This window comes from Rattus rattus, chromosome 1 (assembly GCF_011064425.1).
Source record: "Rattus rattus isolate New Zealand chromosome 1, Rrattus_CSIRO_v1, whole genome shotgun sequence".
Classification (NCBI taxonomy): domain Eukaryota; kingdom Metazoa; phylum Chordata; class Mammalia; order Rodentia; family Muridae; genus Rattus; species Rattus rattus.
Genome location: NC_046154.1, coordinates 140,238,273 through 140,259,614, shown reverse-complemented (window position 1 = coordinate 140,259,614; position 21,342 = coordinate 140,238,273). Strand labels below are relative to the sequence as shown.

General features: G+C 37.4%; 1 protein-coding gene across 2 annotated transcripts in view; it reads right to left on the bottom strand.

The window, feature by feature from the left end:
- Positions 1-945: 945 nt before the first annotated feature.
- The window catches only part of Tcea1 (transcription elongation factor A1), a 37,084-nt gene continuing 16,687 nt past the window's right edge, over positions 946-21,342 (bottom strand). Inside the window, exons 3-11 of one of the 2 annotated variants that reach the window (XM_032906398.1) lie at positions 18,181-18,286; positions 11,580-11,667; positions 8,881-9,026; positions 7,748-7,804; positions 6,641-6,795; positions 5,330-5,476; positions 3,815-3,886; positions 2,296-2,323; positions 946-1,604 (exon numbers count right to left, since the gene is read on the bottom strand). In XM_032906398.1, coding sequence (XP_032762289.1) covers positions 2,315-2,323; positions 3,815-3,886; positions 5,330-5,476; positions 6,641-6,795; positions 7,748-7,804; positions 8,881-9,026; positions 11,580-11,667; positions 18,181-18,286 — 780 coding nt within the window. In that variant the 3' untranslated portion in view covers positions 946-1,604; positions 2,296-2,314. Of the gene's footprint in view, positions 2,324-3,814; positions 3,887-5,329; positions 5,477-6,640; positions 6,796-7,747; positions 7,805-8,880; positions 9,027-11,579; positions 11,668-18,180; positions 18,287-21,342 lie in introns of both variants that reach the window. The other variant, XM_032906391.1, reaches the window with a different exon arrangement.

Sequence of the window (21,342 nt, the reverse complement as noted above, 5' to 3'; positions counted from 1 at the left end):
TTAACTGCTGAGTCAGCTCTTTAGTCCCACCTTGGTGACTCTTGGTAAGTTTAAACATGTTTTCTCTTCAATAATAAAACTTCATTCTTTGATTTAATCAGTAACTGAGGATCCCTTTATCAAATGAACTTATATACTGACAGTGTTAACAAGAGCGTCCCAAAGCACAAGAAATCATACCTGTCAATCCCAGGATTGGAAACGCCCAATAAGAAGGCACAGCTTGGTAGTCCTTTGCCTTAAGTCAGAGACATTCCTAGACCCATAGCTTACTTCGTGTCTTATTTACTTTGCTTTCTATAATAAAACATGTATTAAAAAGAGCTGACTTTCACAGATCCAGATGGCTAGTTTCTAAGCACACGGCAGGGCCCACAGTAACAGGAAAGCATGCATGGCACTGAACAGTATCTTTGTGGGGGCTTTTGAAACTTCAAACCCCAGCTCCAGTGGCAAACACCCTCCAAAAAGGCCACATCTCTTAATTTTTCCTAAAAAGTTCCATAACTATGGACCAAGCATTCAAAACATTTGAGCTCACTGGGACCATTCCCCTTCAAACCTTCACAATTCTCCAGCCAAAAGTTGTACCAGGTGGCCAACTAGGACATTTACAGCAGCTATGATAGCTGAGCCTAGTTAAAAGCACAGATATTCTGATGTTTGCTGACACGGTCTTAGGGTAGATAAAGACCTACACTACTCAGACCTATTACGTTCTAAACAACAAAGTTTTACCCTTTGAATATCAACTACCTCAAAAATATCTCAACTTTTAAAAATTACCTCCGTGTATGGCTGTTTACACACGATTATGTACATTATGTACCACATGTGTACAGTGTAATCAGGCCAGAGGAAGGCAACAGATCCTCTTACGAGGAAATCATTCAATTAAGGCTGGCTTATACTTACAGAGATCATCAAAATAAACCACAAAAACAGTTATATTTAACAACAAAAAATTTTATTGATTTACAAATTTTAAAATGGATCACTTAAAAGTGGGGCTATTTTAACCTTATTACTTTTAAACTAATTCTTTCAAAATGTACTTTATTTTTAAAGTGACAGCAATTACCCATGGACCAATCCTTTTAGCATATTGTTTTCTATGTTATGTCAAACGGTCTGCAGAGCAGAGCAGAGCAGAGCAGAGCGCAAAGCTTGTGCAGTGGTCTTTACACAGAAGTCTGAACACAGGCAGAGGCACTTAAGTTGTAAACTTTAAATAGTGGCCTTTGCTCTGTGCATTAGGACGTCTGTGTCAAGAAAACGATGTGAAAGCCACTGCTTAGTACTAGCAAAACAAGTGGGACACATTTAAACAAAAGTAAAACTTAATTGTGAAGTATGTTTTGTAAAACTACTTGCTACGGCCTACATTTCAGTTGGCTTGACATCATCATGTAAGAAAAAATTTAGCACAAAAGATTCAGTCTAAAGGATTTTTTTTGCATCCTCCATATGCAAAGAGCACAGCTTAGTAATTTACATAGTTCTCAGGCTTAATCCTTGGTCAGTAGGTTTCCAAGTGCAAGTACAGTCATGCTGCCTCCAGGAACTCTACTCAGATACTAATATTTTCTTCACAGCATGGCTTCCTATGGGGGAAAATTCACCAGAAGTATGCCTGTGAGGGGCTTTGTGAAAAGCTTAGCTCTGTAAAACTAAAATACAGCACAAAATCAAATAAAATAAACTGATGGCAACCAAGTCAGTTTTCAAAGTAAAATCTATTAAAAAATGGTAATATACATGTGTGAGAAATACAAGAAATGGTCACTGTGGTTAGTCACAGACGCAAGAGATCTAAGGATCCGAGGCTTGTGAACACAGTAATTAAGAGTAAAGTAATATGCGAGTTCCAATTGTGTGCACAACTTTGAGAAGCCGGTCAAGTACTACTAGAAAACATAGTATAGTTGGTAACTCTAAAATTTATATTATTCCTTTTCCTTTAATATTTTTAGGTACATACCAATGAGAAAAGCAATTTATCTGTATGTAAGATCAACAGAATTTTTGTGTTCTAGACTATAAAAAGTTAATATTTAATAAAATGCAACATCAACTTATAAAAAAGAAGAACAAAGCAACACATTATATAATTATTTTATGGTCTCCCAGCTGATCTGAGACCACAGAAGGCATTTAAGAAAGACTGTCAGGTAAACAACAAAGACCAACCCATGGGATGTATACTGTTTACGAATTTCACTTGCAGGGAAACGAGTAGCCTGGCTTAATTTTAAAGCTAATTACAAAATTGGTTTTTCTTAATGGTCCAGATACCTTGCCAATTCTTCCAAACTCAACAGAACTGCAAAGACAAAAGAAATATTTTGTAAGATTTTAAAAATATAAGCAATGTGTATATATCTTAACTTTATATACTTTATTAAAAAGGTATTTTTGAAAAATAATGTTTTATGCATAGTAGTCACTCATTTTTATCCTCCATTATAGAATTACAAGAACTATGTAACTATAGAACAAATATATCAAGTTTTCATGTTTTTAAAAGTATTTCTCTAATGTTTCTTGGCTAAATAAATAACACTTCTTATTAGCTTTCTATATTAAACTAAATTTCTTAAATTCATTAAGAACCATGTGGTACAACATGTTTTAGTAGACTATATTAAGACAAACTGTACACTGCTCACAGCAGTGATAAAAAGCTCTAGCATATATAACAGATTTAAGAGCTATCTGGACAGGTCAAGTTTGTTCAGCAGGACTGGAAAAGAGTGATGACAGAGGGAGCTTAAGTATTATTTATGCCTAGTACATGAAGAAATAATAGTTGAGTGAGGGTGAGAGGCAAGGGAGTGCCAATTATTGTGTGACTCCAAAGACATCCCTACTATGGGTATCTCCCGACCCCACACTACTAAGATCCCCAGCTTTATTAATAATAAAAGTAACACTGAGATTGATGTGTAATCCTAATTTCATATTTTGCTTTGGAATTCATAAAACAAAGTCACTCAAAAATTAGCTTTCCAGTGGTCTATACAAAAAGGCGAGTGTCACCAACAGTCAATCTCAAGTCAGGAGGGCATCACAACCCTACTCCTTAATTATTGGTAAATTCTGGGGCAGAAGCAATGGAAACTAATGAACAGTTCAAAACCTGTAGTCATAGAGGCTGCCCTGATCAAACTCAGCAGGTCACAAAACAAAACAGCATTAAGGTGGGAAAGGGCCTTGGAGGGAAGGAGGGGCGATGTGTAAAGGAGAGATGAGGGCTAAGGGTGAGTAACTGAGTACATCATATACATGTGTGAAGTAAGCAAGGAAAACATACGATGAACATTAGAATAGAAGAACACTAAAAATATGTCCTTTAAAAAATATAAACTTGGGGTTGGGGATTTAGCTCAGTGGTAGAGCGCTTGCCTAGCAAGCGCAAGGCCCTGGGTTCGGTCCTCAGCTCCAAAAAAAAAAAAAAAAAAACAAAAAAAAAAAAAAACAAAAAAGCAAAAAAAAAAAAAAAAAAAAAAACAAACTTGCTTGTATGAGACAAATTCACAAATACAAAAGCAAAATAAAGGCTTACTAAAAAGCTACCAATCCACAACTAAGCCCACTATAATTCCTAAAATAAACACTGATATCAAAGAACTCTATAAATTTTTCCAAGATCAAAAATGTATACACATGGGAATGTGTGAAAATAATTTAGTATTTTTCCCTGGTGTTAAACATATGTGTTGGTAAGATCAATTCCTAGGAGGGTACATATTTATATCTTAGTCCACTTACAAAGAAACAGCAAGTTATGATATACATGCAAGGGGGGCCATACCTTCCACCGATTTCCACATTCATTACATACAACAAAAGTTGTCATTGGTTCATCAGCACTACGAGTTTGCACCTGCCGTAAAATTAAATGAAAATTATTGCTTTTTGAATGACCATTAAAAATAATCCAACATATAGCACATTCTACATAAATTTAGACAGTAACTCCAGTGATATTACCTTAAGATCTGCAAGAGCTTACACAAGTTCAAATACACCATTGGCAAAAGAGCATAGAATTTCAAACTTCATTTTTTTTATCTGTTCGTCTTTCACGTGTAATTTATCCAGATAAGTGGGAAGGAAAAAATCCTCTAAAAGTCACTCATTAAATTGTGCTGGTACATGCCTTTAATCCTAATACTAAGGAGGCTCTGTGAGTTTTAAGCCAGCCTGGTCTACAGAGTTCTAAGACAAGCCAGGGCTGTTACAGAGAGAAATCCTGTCTCAAAAAAAACAATCAAACAAACAAATAGCAACAAAAAAGTAAAGAAATATTCTAATGAGGACTGAAGAGATGACTCAGCAATTACGAGCACTTGTCATTCTTGCAGAAGAGCAAGGTTCTATTCCCAGCGCCCACTTGGTACTTCATAACTCCATAAATCCAATTCTAGAGGACTGGACAGCCTCTTCAGATTTCCAAGGGCACAAAGATGCACAACAACATGCAGGCAAAACACTCAATGCATAAGACATAAAATAAATAAATCTAAAAGGAGGAGGAGGAGGAGGAGGAGGAGGAGGAGGAGGAGGAGGAGGAGGAGGAGGAGGAACACACACTCTAAAAACAGTAGTATACAAGGCCTTCTGGATTAAAAACAAAATGTCCTTCTGGCTCTGTGAGATGGATCAGTATGCAAATGTTTTTGCCATCAACCCTAACTTGAGCTCAAGTCCCAAATCCATGGTGGAAGGAGAGACTCAAATACCCCTCTGGTCTCCATGTACACACTCACACAAACACACACGCATGCACGAGCACGAGCACGCGCACGCATACACACACACACACACACACACACTCACACACACACACACACACGCACGTACGTACGTAAGTATCTCTCACTTTAAAAAAAATCCTCTGCCATTCTGTACACAAAGGCAATAGTACCTAGGCCCCTGAAGTAGGCAACTTCCTGTTGCCTGTGAACATCTCTCTGTAAGGCAGGTAAACCTCAGCACTCACAAGCCATTTGAGAGTGGACAACTTTCCTTAAACTATATGGTGCTGCTTACCCTGACACAGTAACCAGTAACTGCTTATGAGCTGCTAAAAACAACCTGGTCATTGTAGGACATCTTTTATTTTATGTAACCATTACAGTTTTTACTGTAAATATTTTTATGACCACATAAATGCATCAACTTCTCTTCAATTAGCTGGAATCTACCAAGAAAGCACTTTTTCACTAAGAAGTCATAAGAGTATGAGATTCTTTAATTATCTTTACTCTTGAAACAGGAGTGAGACATTCTTAATGTGAACATGAGACCCGAGTCCATCACAAACCTGTGTGTAAGTGCAGTTCTTCTTTTTACATTTGCCACAAGTGAACAAGTCAGTCTGGGTCCCACCGGTCTTGGCCATCTGATGCTCCCTGATGGCTTCTTTGGTCAGGTTTTTCCTCATCTCTTTGAGCTCATCACTAGCCATTTCCTATGGCAGTATCAATCAGTTAGATGCTTCCTACAGTCATTCCTTATCCTCAATGTTTTCAAGTTCACATAGCTTACCAATAATCAACAATAAAAGTAAAATCAGCTTGTAAAGTTTTAAAGGCTTGAAACTAATATCCCTCAAAAGACTTAAAATAGTTTGCTTCCTTTAAAAATTTATTTAAAGACTTGTAAATATTTATATAAAACTTAGGTCCACATACTGTTTATAAACTAACAATGCAAAATTGTAGCAATCAGTAACTCTAGTATTCTCAAAGTGGTCTAAATATTATCAACTACCCATGCCATCCTCAACCCAGGGACCTTTGGAGGAAGATCTGGATTTGTTTTGAGCCAAGTACACAAAAATATGCCAGGAAAAGTAGCATCAAGGACAGTGGTGGTCCATAATAAGAGAGCATCTTCGGTCACTGAAATAAATACTTTTAAGAAAAAATATCCAGGAGGTCGATAGGCTCCAAGTCCCTAACAGGACTTAGTAGAGGGCATAGACATACAAAAGAATTATGCTTGACATAATTCAAGAGAAAAGAATGAAAAAGAAAAAAGTTACTTAGAAAAAAGAAAGACAAATTCTCAAAAGTAGTTAGAATTCAGGAAACGGATATATAGAATCTGATTACATTGTGTTCTCTGCTTTACAGAAGTTTTAGGTATTTTTTAATAAGATTTTAAGACAAAATTTCTTAAAGATAGCAAATTTTATTAGCTATTTCAAAAGTTAATATTACTCTGCTGGGTGGTTAATAAAATCAAGATTGTAGATACACTATGGCTAATGTCTATACATAGCAGACTGAATCTATCCCATTATTTTCTACATATATTTAAGAAAGAACCAGTAAGATGACCAAGCTTATCGTTTTTAACCATGGTAAAAGGGTTAGAGGATACAAAGTCTGCTCAAAACTAAAAGATTCATAATTCATATAAATTCACATGATAAATGGATCCAGGTGATTTAATGTACCACACAAAGAACATTTGGACAGCTCAAGACAGAAGGAATAAACCAACAATATCAATGGAGAAAATAATCTTGAGTGTTTCTAATATATAAATATATTATAGTTGTTTTTGCAGTATATGAGATACACAGCACATAAGATATTTATATAGCTTTATATACAGACTTGCTCACCTCTGCTGTCATTCTAGCAAACAGGTCAGGAGGAATATTCCCACACAGCACATTTTTCCTTAAATTTGGATTCTTTGCATCTTTAAGATTTGATATCCTACTTCGTACTCTGTTTTTGTATTTCATGTCTGTATTCCTTATTTCTTGATATATAGGTACTTGGCCATTAAGGGAAAAAGAGTAAGTTATATAGATAAGAACTTTCTTTGATCTGCCAAATTCATAATTCTTAAATTTCAAGCAATTTGCAAAACTGGTTTGCAATTTAGATAAATGATAAGACAACACTTTCTAATTCCTTCATCTGTAACTGGTCATACTGTTAATCTTTACAACTGTGACTAAGTGATGCTTTTTATTTTTTAATTCTTAATTTCAGAAGCATGCAATAACATGATTTCAAAGACTAATTGCCACAACCAAAGTTAGCAAGTGTTTGAGAAATTACAATTATGTAAGCTTTTAATTTGCCCAAGTCTAAATCCCACTATGGACCTCAAATTTCTATGAGCATAGCCATAGCTCCCTTAGAGGTCTTCTGAGAAGAGACCATTGGTGGCAGTACTGGAAGCTCATCTCATTAACCAGCTCAGTGACAAAATATTACAGCTGGTTCTTTTCCACAGAAGACCAGGTCAAAATAGAGACCAAGGCCTAGAGGAGCTTACTTTTTACAAAGACCAGTTCCTCAAAAAAGATGGTCCCATCTTATACTGTCACCTAGGTACTCCACATGCAAGGCCTCTCTCACAGAGTCTTTTCTATGGTGCCAGGAATAAACACATGGTCTGCCAGAAAGAACAGAGGACTCTTGAATATTCTGCTGAGGTCCTCCACTGAGTGATCTTTGTATTTTTCCTGTCAGTTTACACAACTTAAATTCAGATGCTACATTCCCAATTTGCAAAGACAGAAAGACAAAACTACCATCAAACATGTGCTGTTAAATTTTGAATAACAAAGAAATAAATGAAATAACATGAATAAATACCCTTCTCCTTCCTAAGAAAGTATAAAATAAATCTCTGACTTATATAGCAGAAGAAAAGGGACAAGAAAACCTCACAGACTACTAAACACAGCTACAGATGTGCACACAAAGGATATCTTCCTCAATCTGAGATCCCAGTTCTTCCTCATCAGCTCCAATAGCAACATAATCATCTAGAAATAAGAAAGGAAAACTCATTATTGTAAAGCGTAAGCAAACCATTTCTATTTCTTCAACTCCATTTGCCTTCTGTAAAGAATGTCTGCGTTAGATCTTGCCCACTACTCTTCCAGACTTTGTCTAAGATCTTTGCCATAGTACTCCTGCATTGATGACTCCTTTTCCTGAGGAAACAATTCCTATACTAGGCAATTCCTCATTTCATAAGACCATAAATGCTGGGTGTTCCAACAGAGAGAAGAGAAAGAACAGATATTAGGAAGAACTGTCCTGTCTCTGTGACTCAGGGTTCAGCACAGAGAAACTACTCATTTCATCTGCCAATCACATACATAGAGATACTCAGAAGAATTACACAAATGCTCAAAAGGATAGAAAGAATAAATAGAACTGCTAGAAAGAAAAAGGGGGAAAACAGAGACAGTAAAGAAATTAAAGTAGCAAGAGCCAAATGAGGAGCAAAATTGGTCACCCTAGTTATACATGGTTCAGCATAATTGAAAGGGAAGAGGATGAGTTTGTATAACATGTCAAATATCCTGCCAATCAAGCTTACTTCTGTAGCTAATACACAGACATTCGACATAGTTTATGAATACCACATTATGTTTCACTGTATATGAATCCTTAAAGTCTAAAGTTTACATGTTAAGTCTAAGAATCAGTCCTTTGTAGTACTTTCTACATAAGTATAATTGTAAATACATACTGCTTTTCCAACTATAAAAAGTATAAAAATGAATTATTAACATAAATACTGTATGTCATACTAACATTTGACAATTCAGTGTTCGTACCTCTCAACCTAAGGTCAGGGTAATGAGTTTGCAGATTAAAGATTTGTGTGGGAAAGCTTAAATTAGCATGAATCAGGAAAGGCATCAACACCCTAGAAGGCTCTGCTTGTTGGAGGTCAAAATGTCCTGCGTTCCTCTTTTTACTGTCCTCTACTAAGTGCTACTGAGCAACAAACCCCTAAGCTAAGCAGCGGGAGCTATCAGCAGGATGACACCTATAAAATACTAACACAAAGGTAGAGGTGACATGGGAATGAAAAATGTAAACTTACCTCCTGTCCGGAGAGCTGCAGCAAGCATCTCCCTACACTTGAGCCGCACAGAATCAGAAGTGCTTGGTGCCCGAGGAAAAGATGAAACATAAGTATCTCGAGCATTTGTCTCATCCTTTCTGCTGCTTACATGGCTGCTAGAACTACTAAAATACAAAAGACATACACAGAGCAGAAAACAATCAGGAAATCCTTCATAATAGCATTATCATTACTTCTCTAAAGATAAATATTTGAGGTCTCTAAAGTAGACCAGGCTGGTCTCAAACTCAGAGGTCTTCCTGCCTCTGCCTCTTGAGTGCTCAGATTAAAGTGAGCGCCACCACCCGCCTGCCCTACACTATTTCTAGTAGAAAAAAAAGGTATACATTATACCTCAGTATAGTACATAAAAAGTAGGGATCTTGGCTTTATAAAAGGAGTGAGGGGACAGGACCAGAGAACAGGGCAACCTGCAGGCAAAATAGGAAGAAAAAAATGCTTAAAAACCTGTTGTAGTTAGACAATAAGGTTCTAATGAAACTGTCTTTAAGACAAGAGCAGATTAAGTTTCAGAATTGTAAAAAGATTTCTTCCTAGAAATACTGGCTTCGTCTCAATAGTGTAATAATTTTCTAATTAACTCCAAAATTTCAATTACATCTGATTAACTTCTGTTAGACATTCACCAAAACAAGTTCTTTTCAAAATGTTTCTGTCTAGTTTCAGTTTTGTCATATTAATGGTATCTATCACAAACCTTTTTAAAAGACTAATTATGCTGCCTTGTACCCTCCTGTCCATCGTAGAACTAACTAGCTGTGCTTGCTATTAAGAATACATCTCATCCCCTTTTCTCCAAGACAAGGCCTGTGGTGGTGGTCACTTTAATTGAGCACGCAGAGGCAGAGAGGCAGAGAGGCAGAGGCAGAGAGGCAGAGAGGCAGAGAGGCAGAGAGGCAGAGAGGCAGAGAGGAAGAGAGGCAGAGAGGCAGAGAGGCAGAGAGGAGAGGCAGAGGCAGGAAGACTGCTGAATATGAACTGTTAAACACCAGAACTGGACACTTCATCTGTATCATCTAACTTGTCAGTTTCTTCAGAGACCATCTCTTATGACCTACTTTACTTAGAAAACACTGTTTACACAGAGGTTTGCACATAGCTTTTCATACACGCTCCCCTGCAAGACTAAGTTTCCTAAAAGCAAGAGCTAGGATTGAATCCTGTGTCTATTTTCAAGGTATAAATGATATCTGTAAGTAATAAATAAAAAAGGGATTGCTTATTTTTGATGATGTCACCTTTAACTCTCTATGTAAGCCAAGAACAATCTTAAATTTCTCGTCCTTTTGACTCTACCTCCCAAATACAAGGATTACAGATGTGTGCCAGCATGCTCTATTTTATGGGGTTCTGGGGGTTCCAGGGCTTTGCATATGCTCAGCAAGCACTACACCAAATTGAACTACAACTCTAGCCCCCAACCAATGTTAAACAAACATAAAAAAACTTATTGAATAATTTAAAAGCTTTCACTTCTTTGCCTATGGGCAGACTTAGTCAAAGCACTGCAAACTGCCAGTGTGGACTAATGAAGACTAACCTCACTATTCCAAGCCCTACCTCTTAAAATGTGATGCCTAGATTTGACCCATTTAAATAAACTGTTTTTCAAATTCTTGCACCAAATGATAAAACCTTGCTCAGCTCCCAATCACTCAGCTCTGACTTTTCCTTATATTATACCTCAGACTTGTCTGCACAGCCCTCTACCGTTTCCTCCTGTGTTCTGTATTGGACAGATGACAGGCTTTAGCAGATAAATACTCCACCTAAACTTCAATTACAAATAAAAATACACTAAAAATTAAGTTTCTTCTAAATGGCTAAATTTGGGAGGAAAAGTGTTCAAAAGGCAAATGAGTTCCAAGATCAATCCCTAATCAGTACCTTCATATCGGATTTATTATTGCTAGCCCTTGCAATCTTATTCAAACTTATTAAAAGTAAATATAAATAATCTCGCTTTATGTTGACTTTTATTTTCCTTTTACAATCCTAAGAAATCTTGCTAAATTTAAGTTAGCTATTCATGTACACTAGTCCCATTTGACTAGATAGTGGGAAGAGGAGTGCAGGCATGATCAGACGACCAAACAAAGTGACAGACAGAGCAGGTAAACTACCTAGTTTTCTGGCTGCTTGCTTGTTTGTTTTTGTTAATGTGACATAGAGTTATTTGGTAGGAGGAACCTAATTGAGAAAATATATCGTAGATCAGGCTTTGGGACACTTTTTTCTTTTATTAGTGACTGATGTGGGAGAGTCCTGCTCACTGTGGACGGTGTCACTACTAGGCAGGTGGTCCTGGGACGTACGAAAGAGCAGCCAGCCTTAAGTACTAAGCCAGCAAGGCAACAATCCTCTATGGCTTCTGCTTCAGCTCCTGCTTTGGCTTCCCTCAATGGACTTGTCCTGGGATATGTACCCTTCTGATCATTTGCTTCTTTTCTTTTTTCTTTTCTTTCTTTTTTTGGAGACAGGTTTTCTCTGTTGCCCCGGTCTCAAATTCAGAGACCCAGTTGACTGTGCCTCCTAAGTACTGAGATTAAAAGCATGCATCACCCACCACTGCCGAATGTGACCATGATCTTCATCACAGCAATAGAAATCCTAAGACAGCAACCTCAGCAGAAATTAATTTACACAAAGTGAGCTACCTTTCTTCTCTTGCTTCAGGGCTATTCTGTGATGAAATTGCAGGTTCTTTTTTCTTTTCTTCAGAGTCTTTATCAGTTGATGGTCCATCTGAAAAATTTATCAAATTCCTAAACAGTCTACTTTTGTTAAAAATGAAAAACAATCAAAGTATCATACATTAATAGACAATACACAGTAAATAATCAAGTCCCAAAGATCATTAAAACCTTCAATTTCCCATAATTATGTATAAATATAAGCAAAGTATTATACTGGCATATGTCCTGGGGTATTTTTCATTAATAGGCATATCATCAACATTCCTAAATTGTCACTTGGAAAGAAACAGATATTCACATACCAATGGCAACTGAAAGTTTAAAAGAAAAATATACAAAGGAAAGAATGTGGATGAATGTGAGCACATCCATTCTGAAAATTAATGATCTGTCAAGAGAGCATTCTTTAAGACTTAGAGCAGGGGTTCTCAACTTGTGGGACACATATTCTGCATATCAAACAGTCCCATTACAATTCATGTAGCAGTAGCATAATTAAAGTTAAGAAGTAGCAATGAAATAATTCTATGGTTGGGGAGAGGGGGGTCACCACAACATGAGGACCTGTATTAAAGGGTCCCAGAATTAGGAAGGCTGAGAACCACCGACTTACAGGAATGCGATTTAACACTGTAAATACATGTAAAGTTAAAGCAATTATTTTTGCAACAAGAAACAATCATCTTAAGCAGAAACTGCCTCCAAATTAGGTTTAGAAAATGTTTAGGTCTACTGTAGAAATTATTTCACTTATCTATACTTTGCTCTCTAGCTATATATATATATAAAACCCTTTTAATGTTCATCTACTCCCTGCATAAAACACTGGAGAACAATATTCAATTGATAGGAAGACCACATAGGCAACTTTTAAACATGATCTCATCCCATGCTTCAGTCTAGATCCATTCAATTTAAGTCTCTGCCAATGAAGCAGAAGCATAAGCACAACTGGTAAATTCCAGACAATTCTTACACTGCCTAGGATTATTAGCATGGCTACAGAAAGGTCTATAATTGTAAGTGTAATTTTATCAGCCCAAAACACAATTACCTGAAATACAAAATCTTCTGTGCTATAGCATGAATATAAACTTTAGTTTTTACATAAAACTAAATTCTATCACATTTTGTTATTTTCTATCATTTTCCTTAAAAGCCTAAAAAATTGCACCCTTATGATCCCAAAACCCAGGAGGCAGAGGCAGGAAGATTGAGAATTTGGGGCTAGTCTGGGATACATAGCAAATCCTTGTCTCTTAACCACAAAGCAAGCAAACAAGAAAGCCCCAAACCCTAAGATGCCTTAGTACTGAGAAGCAGAACACCAATATGAATAATGGCATAGGGTGCGGTAAGGTGTACACCCAGCACTTGGGAGGTAGGGCAGGCAAATCTCTGAATTTAAGAACAGTCTAGTCTTTATAGGGAGTTCCAGGTCAGTTAAGACTACAGTGAAACCTTGCCTCAAACAAAAGTAAGGAATGACTTATGAGGAGTAAGAGACAGCTCCAGAGTTGTAGAGAAGAAAGGCAATACAGGCAATATAACAATATACTGCCCTCACCACTCTGGCACTGTACATGTTCAATCCTCGAAGACAGAACAGTTTAGAGGCATGAACAGTTTCACATATAACACTGGCATGTAACAGGCTTAATGGCAGAATGGCATGGTCAAGACCCTGGGTTGATGACTGCTACTTGGGGTAGGGGCATTCCTATTTAACACAGTGTTGTGCCAACACAGCACAACTGGCAGGGAAAAAAGTACTTAGACCACCTACAGTCATATTCAAGCCCAGGTATTTACCACTGACCCAATGTTTCAAAGATATATGAACTGGTCTCACCATACAATAGGAGTTTATAAATAGCACCTAATGCAGTGGATTACAATGAGGCTTTGACATGTCCAAAGTTTAAAAAAAAAAAAAATGCACTGCCTACTAGCAGGAGTTCTAAGTCTTTATATCAAATTAAGAATCTTTAGAAACAATTTTAAGCAGAAACTCATCAGGATGTACCATCTACTAAATTAAAAGCAACAATAACAAAGCTAACAATAGCCAACAATAAAATCTTTGCATCACAAATCGAGTGAATTATTTTGAAGCAAATTAAATGACAATTACAATGAAAAACAAAAAGTGCCTTTATATGTAAAAATGATACACACATATAACCAGGTAGCCATACGTAACAGGGACAAGAAAAACTGATGGGCCTTGTCCTGATTAGTGTTGTAGGATATATGATCACACTGTTAACCTCAGAATTGTGTTGTTTACTGGGAAAGTCTGTGCTAGTTATGGTGGGCTCAGCTTTGGCACATACCCTAAATCCCTATGGCTCGAATACAGACAAGTCCTTACAATTTTATATCCCAAACACTGAAACTAACAATAAAGTTAGTTTGTACAAGGAAGTACCCATGTTTGAAAGTGATGTCTAATTGAGTGACAAATCAGAGAAATATCTGATAGACAGGATATGTCCACCTTTCATAAAGACAGCCAGGAAAAAGTACACCACAGAAAAGAGAGAGAAAAAGGAAGGAAGCAGTTTTACCGAGACAGGTTGAGGAGCAAAAAACTAGACACAGGTGAAGACAGAACAAGCCAGAGAATAGGACTAGAAGATTAGAATAGTTTGCTAGAGTTAGTATGAGGCCACGCAGAACAATTCAAGAGGGGCCCAGAAAGAGAAAGCAGATTTAATTAGTCAACTTGGAGAGCTGTTTGAGCCAGAACAGCTGAGTTGAACCAGTCAGTCAGAATTCAGGAAAACAAACAAACAAACAAACAAACAAACAAAAACAAGAAAGGGTGACCCTATTCAGCAGTAAGTCTCAGAGGCGGAGAACCTTCTAGGCCTAGATGAGATTGTATGGAGGCTAGAAGCTTCCAGGATTAAGCCTAGGTGAGCAGATGGAGGCAGTAAGCCTTGGGGGGAACAATTATATTGGGTGAATAAAAGTTACTTTAACAGGTTAGTCTTTTGTCAACTCAACCAGAATTATCTGGGAAGATGAAACTCTGTAGAGAAAATACCCCCATCTAATTGCTTGTAAGCCAATCTGTGGAGCATTTTCTTGAGTAATGATTGATGGGGGAGGACTCAAGTAATGTGCTGTCACTTGCCTAGTCCACTTTCAAGTAACCTGCCTAGCCGACTCTAAGTGGTGTCAGTCCTGGGCAGATGGTCCTGGGTGTGTAAGAAAGCAGGCTTAGCAAAATATGAGAATCAAGCCTGAAAGCAGTTTTCCTTCATGGCCTCTGAGAGCTTTAGTTCTTGCCTCCAGATTCCTGCTTAAGTTCCTCCCCTGACTTTCCTTCATTCCTTCCCAAGTTGTTTTTTTGGTCATAGTATTTACCGCAGCAGCAGAGACCCATACCAGCCCAATACATACTATGGATACAGAATGTTACTAAGTACTCAAAAGCACTGAAGAGTGCTAACCTAGAAACCAGCCTGAGGGGTCACCCAAGAGCCAAATTTGGGGAAATATACAAATGAATAGTAGTAGATTGCAGCCCATCATATGGAGTAAGTATCCACAAAAGACAATGTTTTCTTAGTGATGTTTTGAAGGGTAAAGAAATAAAAATTGTGTAATCATCACTACAAAGACTGAGCTGAGCGAAAATAATGGATTCTAAATTAGAGGAGGGGATCTTATAAAATATAAGACAAATTCAGGGTCTTAAAATCTCCCTCAGAGTAACTCCTACAAGAGGAACAATAAAATACATACTTTTATTGGGTATGAGACTAATTCACTTAGGGAGTATTCCAACTGTGGATGTACAATCTGATCTAATCATGAAACAGTAGACAAATCAGCAAAAGGAACACACCACTGAAAACAAATGGGGAGTGTTAGGAAATGGCTGAGGCACCTATTTAACATATCAAAGTGAACCTGGCTGCCAGGTTCTCCCTGCACCCCCAGTCTGTACTAGTTACAGGACCTTCCAGACTGGCATACATAACCCCTACCTTAAATTCACCACCCGAGGCTGCCTTTCGCTAGGTGTTCTTCCCTACATTAATCTAGCCATTTTGGTTACTTCTCTTTTGAGCTTCCTGGCTGCTGCACATGATTTCCCTCCTCCCTCCACAACGTATGGTTTAGGGTGACTACTTGACTCTGGCTATGTCTCCCATTTATCTACAATAAACTTTCTCCTCCAGTGTACCTAGGAATAGTCATGTTCTTCTGTTTAAACTCTTTTTTCATTCATTTAGTGCTGAAACTGAAGACTGGAATAGATGAGTCCCATGTCCGTCATCCCCCAATCCCCAAAGAACTGCTCCAAACCAAGCTGCTGATCTGACTCTCCTAAAGTATGTATGGATCAGTTGTTTCTGCTGGCTTCTGCTACTCACAAAATTTGATTCCAAATTCTAGAGTCTGGTTCTTCAAGCTGCTGCTTCTTTCTACCTGCTTTTTCTGGACTCCGGTTTGGTATGCCCTTTATGTGACTTCTGTAGCCTACACTTCTAGCCTACATGCCTGTAATACCAGTACTTAAGAGATACAGACAGGAGAATCAGAAATTTGAGGTCATCACTTGCTATATTGAGTTCAAGGTTAACCTGGATTAAATGACACCTTACCTAAATAAATAATAAATAACAAAACAGAACAAGAAGTCTGTTATATTCTCCACCACAGAAAAAAATTAAGGCTCAAAGAATGTTCAGATTGAAGGGGAGGGATGGGGAAAGAATTGTGGGAAGGAGTGACTGAAAGGGGGACAGTGAGAGGGATGTAAAGTAAAATAATAAAATCAAAACAAAACAAAACAAAAACAACCCCTAAACGTGATTCTGAACTAGATATTGGAGGAGGTAAAAAAAAAGTATAAAGATATTATCGCTTGTCCTAGTTTGTTTCTCTGTTGTTGTAATTAAACACTGACCAAAAGCAACTTAGGTAGGAAAGGGTTTATTTGGCTTACTATCATTGAGGGAAACCAAGGCAGAAATTGAAGCAAGGTAGGAAGCAGAACGAAGGAGAGATTCTGGAGGAATCTCTCCAGGTCTATTTGCTTACAACTCAGGATCACCTGTCCAGTGATGCCACCCTCATAGTGGGTGGGGCCCTCCCACATTAATTAGTAATCAAGAAAATGTTCCACACACTTGCACACAGGTCAGTTTTATGGTAGCATTTTCTCAGTTGAGGTTCCCTCCTTTTTGGATAACCCTAGCCTGTATAAAGTTAACAAAAAAATTAAGACGTACATAGGGATAGCAACAAACTGGAGCGTGGACTGTAAGTTGTTCCATTACACCAAAGTTTGGTATGACACCAGAGCTTATTTTCATTTATTAGAATTGTATAAGAAAATGTGCTTGGCCTGGGAATGATGGCACATGCCTATAATGTCAGTCTCCAGACACTAGAAACTGAAGCAGGACCTCAAATCCCAAGTCAATTTGTCAACATAATGGGAGACTATCTCAAATAAATGAAGGATACTAAGATAGAAAAGGAAAAGATTGGGGCTGGAGAGGGGGCCCAGTGGTTAAGAGCACTGACTGCTCTTCCAGAGATCATGAGTTCAAATCCCAGCAATCACATGGTGGCTCGCAACTATCTGTAATGGGATCAGATCCCCTCTTCTGGTGGGTCTGAAGACAGTGACAGTGTGCTCACCTACATACATATAATAAATAAATAAATAAATAAATAAATAAATAAATAAATAAATAAAAGGGAAAAGCTTGTTCTGAGATGTACGCTTAAATAATATAAAATAAAAGAAAGTAACACATTTAACCTACTCTGAGGTGAAAATACAAGTGGGGGCTAGAGATAGTTTATAGGTTAGAACCCCGGTTCCTGGGTTGGGATTTAGCTCAGTGGTAGGCGCTTGCCTAGAGCGCAAAGGCCCTGGGTTGGTCCCCAGCTCCAAAAAAAAAAAAAAAAGAACCAAAAAAAAAAAAAAAAAAAAGAATATGATGTATTTAAAAAAAAAAAAAAAAAAAAAAGAACCCCGGTTCCTCTTCCAGAGGACCTAGGTTCAATTTCCAGCACCCACATGGCAGCTCACAACTGCCTGTAACTCTATTTCCAGTAACTCCAGTTCCAGAGGCTCTGACACTCTCACACAGACATATATGCAGGCAAAACACCAATACACATAAAAAATTTAAAATAAAAGAGATGATTATGAAAAATAATAAAAGCTGATCTGGACAAGAGAAATATATGCAGTCATTATTGTATCCTTGCTAAAAGTTAGTTTTCTAAAAGTTAATAGTTATTTTAAAATCACTTCAGAAAGCATGCATAACCTTTCCTAGAGAGCTTATCCCATACAAGAGCTTATCTATAGTTAAAACTGCCAGAGACCACAGAATTAATAAACTAGTATATATACAACTTTCAAGCAAATTAAACTAGGCCCCTCATCCTTATTACAAAGCACTAATTTCACTAAATGTAGATTTATAGAAAAAAAAAAAAAAAAAAAAAAAAAAAAAAAAAGCAGCAATCATTTGAACAAGCCAAGACATCATAAACATGTGCAAGCAACAATCAATTTTACCTAGTAATTTTTTCCAGGATTTGATGAGTGATTTGGCTAGAGATGTGACTTCTTCATCTGTACTCTGCTTGCGAATAGCATTGACAGACATTCCAATTCTCGTGGACTGTAAGGCAACAACAAAGTGTCCATCAATGCTGTTTCAAACAATTTAGTATATTTCTTCTTTTTCAAACTCTTTCATATATAAAAACTTCAATTATTTATTTGCATTCTGTTGAAAGTACACACTACAAACTTGAAGGACATATATCTTTAGATCATGCACTAAACTGATCAATGCATGATCAACTGAGACCAACAACCCTGTAATGTGATATCAAGGACAATGGACTATTGAAATGAAATCAATCTTTCAGGGAGAAATGAAGGTGAGATGTAACATGTAAAACGTACTTGCATAGAAAGTAAGCTGAGATACTCATGGCCAACATGAGAGTATTCACACTATACTTTTCTACAGAGATTACCTCCAAGCACTGCTCGTAACTTATAACAAAGCTATCCAAACAAAACGTACCACCTAGAGAGGATTAAAAGGAATCTTTATTTTTTGATCCTACCATATAATTAGATACTAAAATGGAGTTCACAGAATACAGATAAACTTAATATGTAGTAATATTTTACACTAGGATTATACTAGAATAAATAAGTGTGTAAATCTTCCAGGGTCTCTTTAACACTGAGCTCACTATAACTATTTTTAAAGACAAGAGACTGGAAATACCAATACAACCTGCCCAGCACTATACCACGGCCAACTGGAATTTTCATCTACCCTTGATCACCTCCAGAATGAACGTTCTTTCCAACTCACTAAAAATCATAAAAGCTATGACAGCTCAATTATGACCAGCAAATAACAATGGTAAATTATTCAGCAAGTTCAAGTCGTTAGTAGACATCTTTCAAAATGTAGTCTATGGGAGAAAAACATGACAAAAGAACTTAGCTGTTTAAAAAATAAAGGAAAATCCCTGCTGCTACCACCTTTAAGGTACAAAAGTAAGCATTTAAAAGCTTCCTTTTAAATTATTCAACACTTGGTACAATAGCAAAAGTTTTGTTCAAAAATTTAGAATATGTAGTGGGCTGCAGTAGCCTGTATTATATCTCACAGAAAGCAAAGCGAAGCAAGTAAGGTTAAACAGCAGAACAATAAAAAAGACCCCAATATTTCTCTCTCTCTCTCTCTCTCTCTCTCTCTCTCTCTCTCTCACACACACACACACACACACACACACACACACACACACACACACACACCATTTAGGGTTAGCAAAGCAAGTTTTCTAAAAGAAAACCTAACTTTGGATGTGTGGAAAAAATAACTTGAATTACTGAGTTGTTATGAGGAGTAGACTGACAAACAGTGGTAAAATGTGCATCATAGACAGGCCTCAGGAGACCAAGGCATAAAGAGAAGAATAAACTGTGCTGTTGGCTGACTGCTGTTTAGCAGTTATCACAGTATGCTTTGACTACTAAAACCAACCATGACCTTCCTTGGCATCTTAAAATGTAGCTTTCTACAATAAACATACTTACTTAAGTTAGAGACTATTTACTTGCATAACAAGAGGTCAGGCTGCTGGAGTGGAGTGGAAAATAAAGAATTACAGCCTATTGCTTTTTTCCTATAGGGAGTATACTCTTGAGAAAACGTAAGAAAACAGAGGATGGAAGGGACTTAGCTGGGCAGACAGGCCTGGATTTCTCAAAACATTTCCTAAAACTGGTATCTAAGATTTAACAGAAGTTATAAATAGGCTGTTTTAAAAAAGTGACCTGTGATGCTGTAACAGAGGAATTACCATCTTATACCATTTTTATTTAAAATCAGGCACACAGGAGAAAAAGGAAGGAGGAAAGAAAGGAAGACTAGGAATTGGATTGCACACCTAGACTAAGCTGCTGTAAATCATAGATTCTCTTCACCATCAATTCACTCACAAGGTCCTCTGATTCAGGTTTTGGGGACAGAACCCAGACCTTATTTTTCCCTTTTTCCCAACTCCTCCCAGATCCTTTCTACCTCCCTACCCACCTAATTTTGTGTTCTTTCTCTCTTGAAGAAAAAAAATTTGCATAAAATGCACTGAAGTGAGAAAAAAACTAGTAAGACCAAAACTGACTAACAAAATGAAATAAGTTCACAAAACTACCATTCAGTTTATTTTCTGTTGGCCAACTATTCCTGAACATTGGACCTGACCTGGAGTGTAGTCGATATACCAAAGTGAAATCCCACTGGGAGAAAAAAAAAGATTTCCCCTTTCCCAAAAGGTACCGATTGAAGAAAAACTCTTGGTTATGGTGGAACTCTGGATCCACTTCACTTTCTCAGTGCTGGGACCCCATCTAGCCTGAACCTATACATTGTTGCCAGTCTCTGTTGAATTAGTATGTGCATTGGTCCTGCTGTGTCTGGAAGACACGTTTCTTTGGAGTCATCCATTACCTGTGGTTCTTACTAATTTCTTCACTTCCTCTCCCAAGCTTTGAAAAGCTATGAGAGCATCCCATTTAGGATTCCACAAGTCTCTCACTCTCTCCACATTGTCCAGCTGTAAGTCTCTGTATTAATTACCATCTATTACAAAAAGAACCTTCTTTGATGTCGGCTGAGAGAAGTAAGGAACTGATCTATGGGGATAGCGAGGTGTGTGCTATTACAAGTTACTTTATTACTGTTCCTTTAGTGAAATAATGTTTTCTGCTAAGTCCACAATCTATTTAGTCTCAAATCCCTGGTCACTTTATTAGTTTCAAATAAGTTCCATCTCATGTAGTGGGCCTCAAATCCAATAAAAAAGTGATTGATTACTTACTTCCATAGCACTTGTACCAATACTGTACCAGTGATATTTTGCAGGCGGGTTACAGGATTTGTAGCTGGGTGATACTGATGACTGACTACCTTTCTCCTTCAGTATCATACCAGCACCATAAACAACAGGAGTGAAGCTTCTAGTCAGGTACCAGTTCAACTTCTCCACATTTAAGTGTATTCAGCAACAAGGTCTCACCTTCAGGTTGTAGAGAACAACCCATTAGCCTTGGCAATGGCCTGTGATGTTTGAGAATTCCATCGTAGCCCTTTGGCCAATAACTCAACAAGATATAATGCGTTCCTGACACTGGAAGTTTGACTTGACA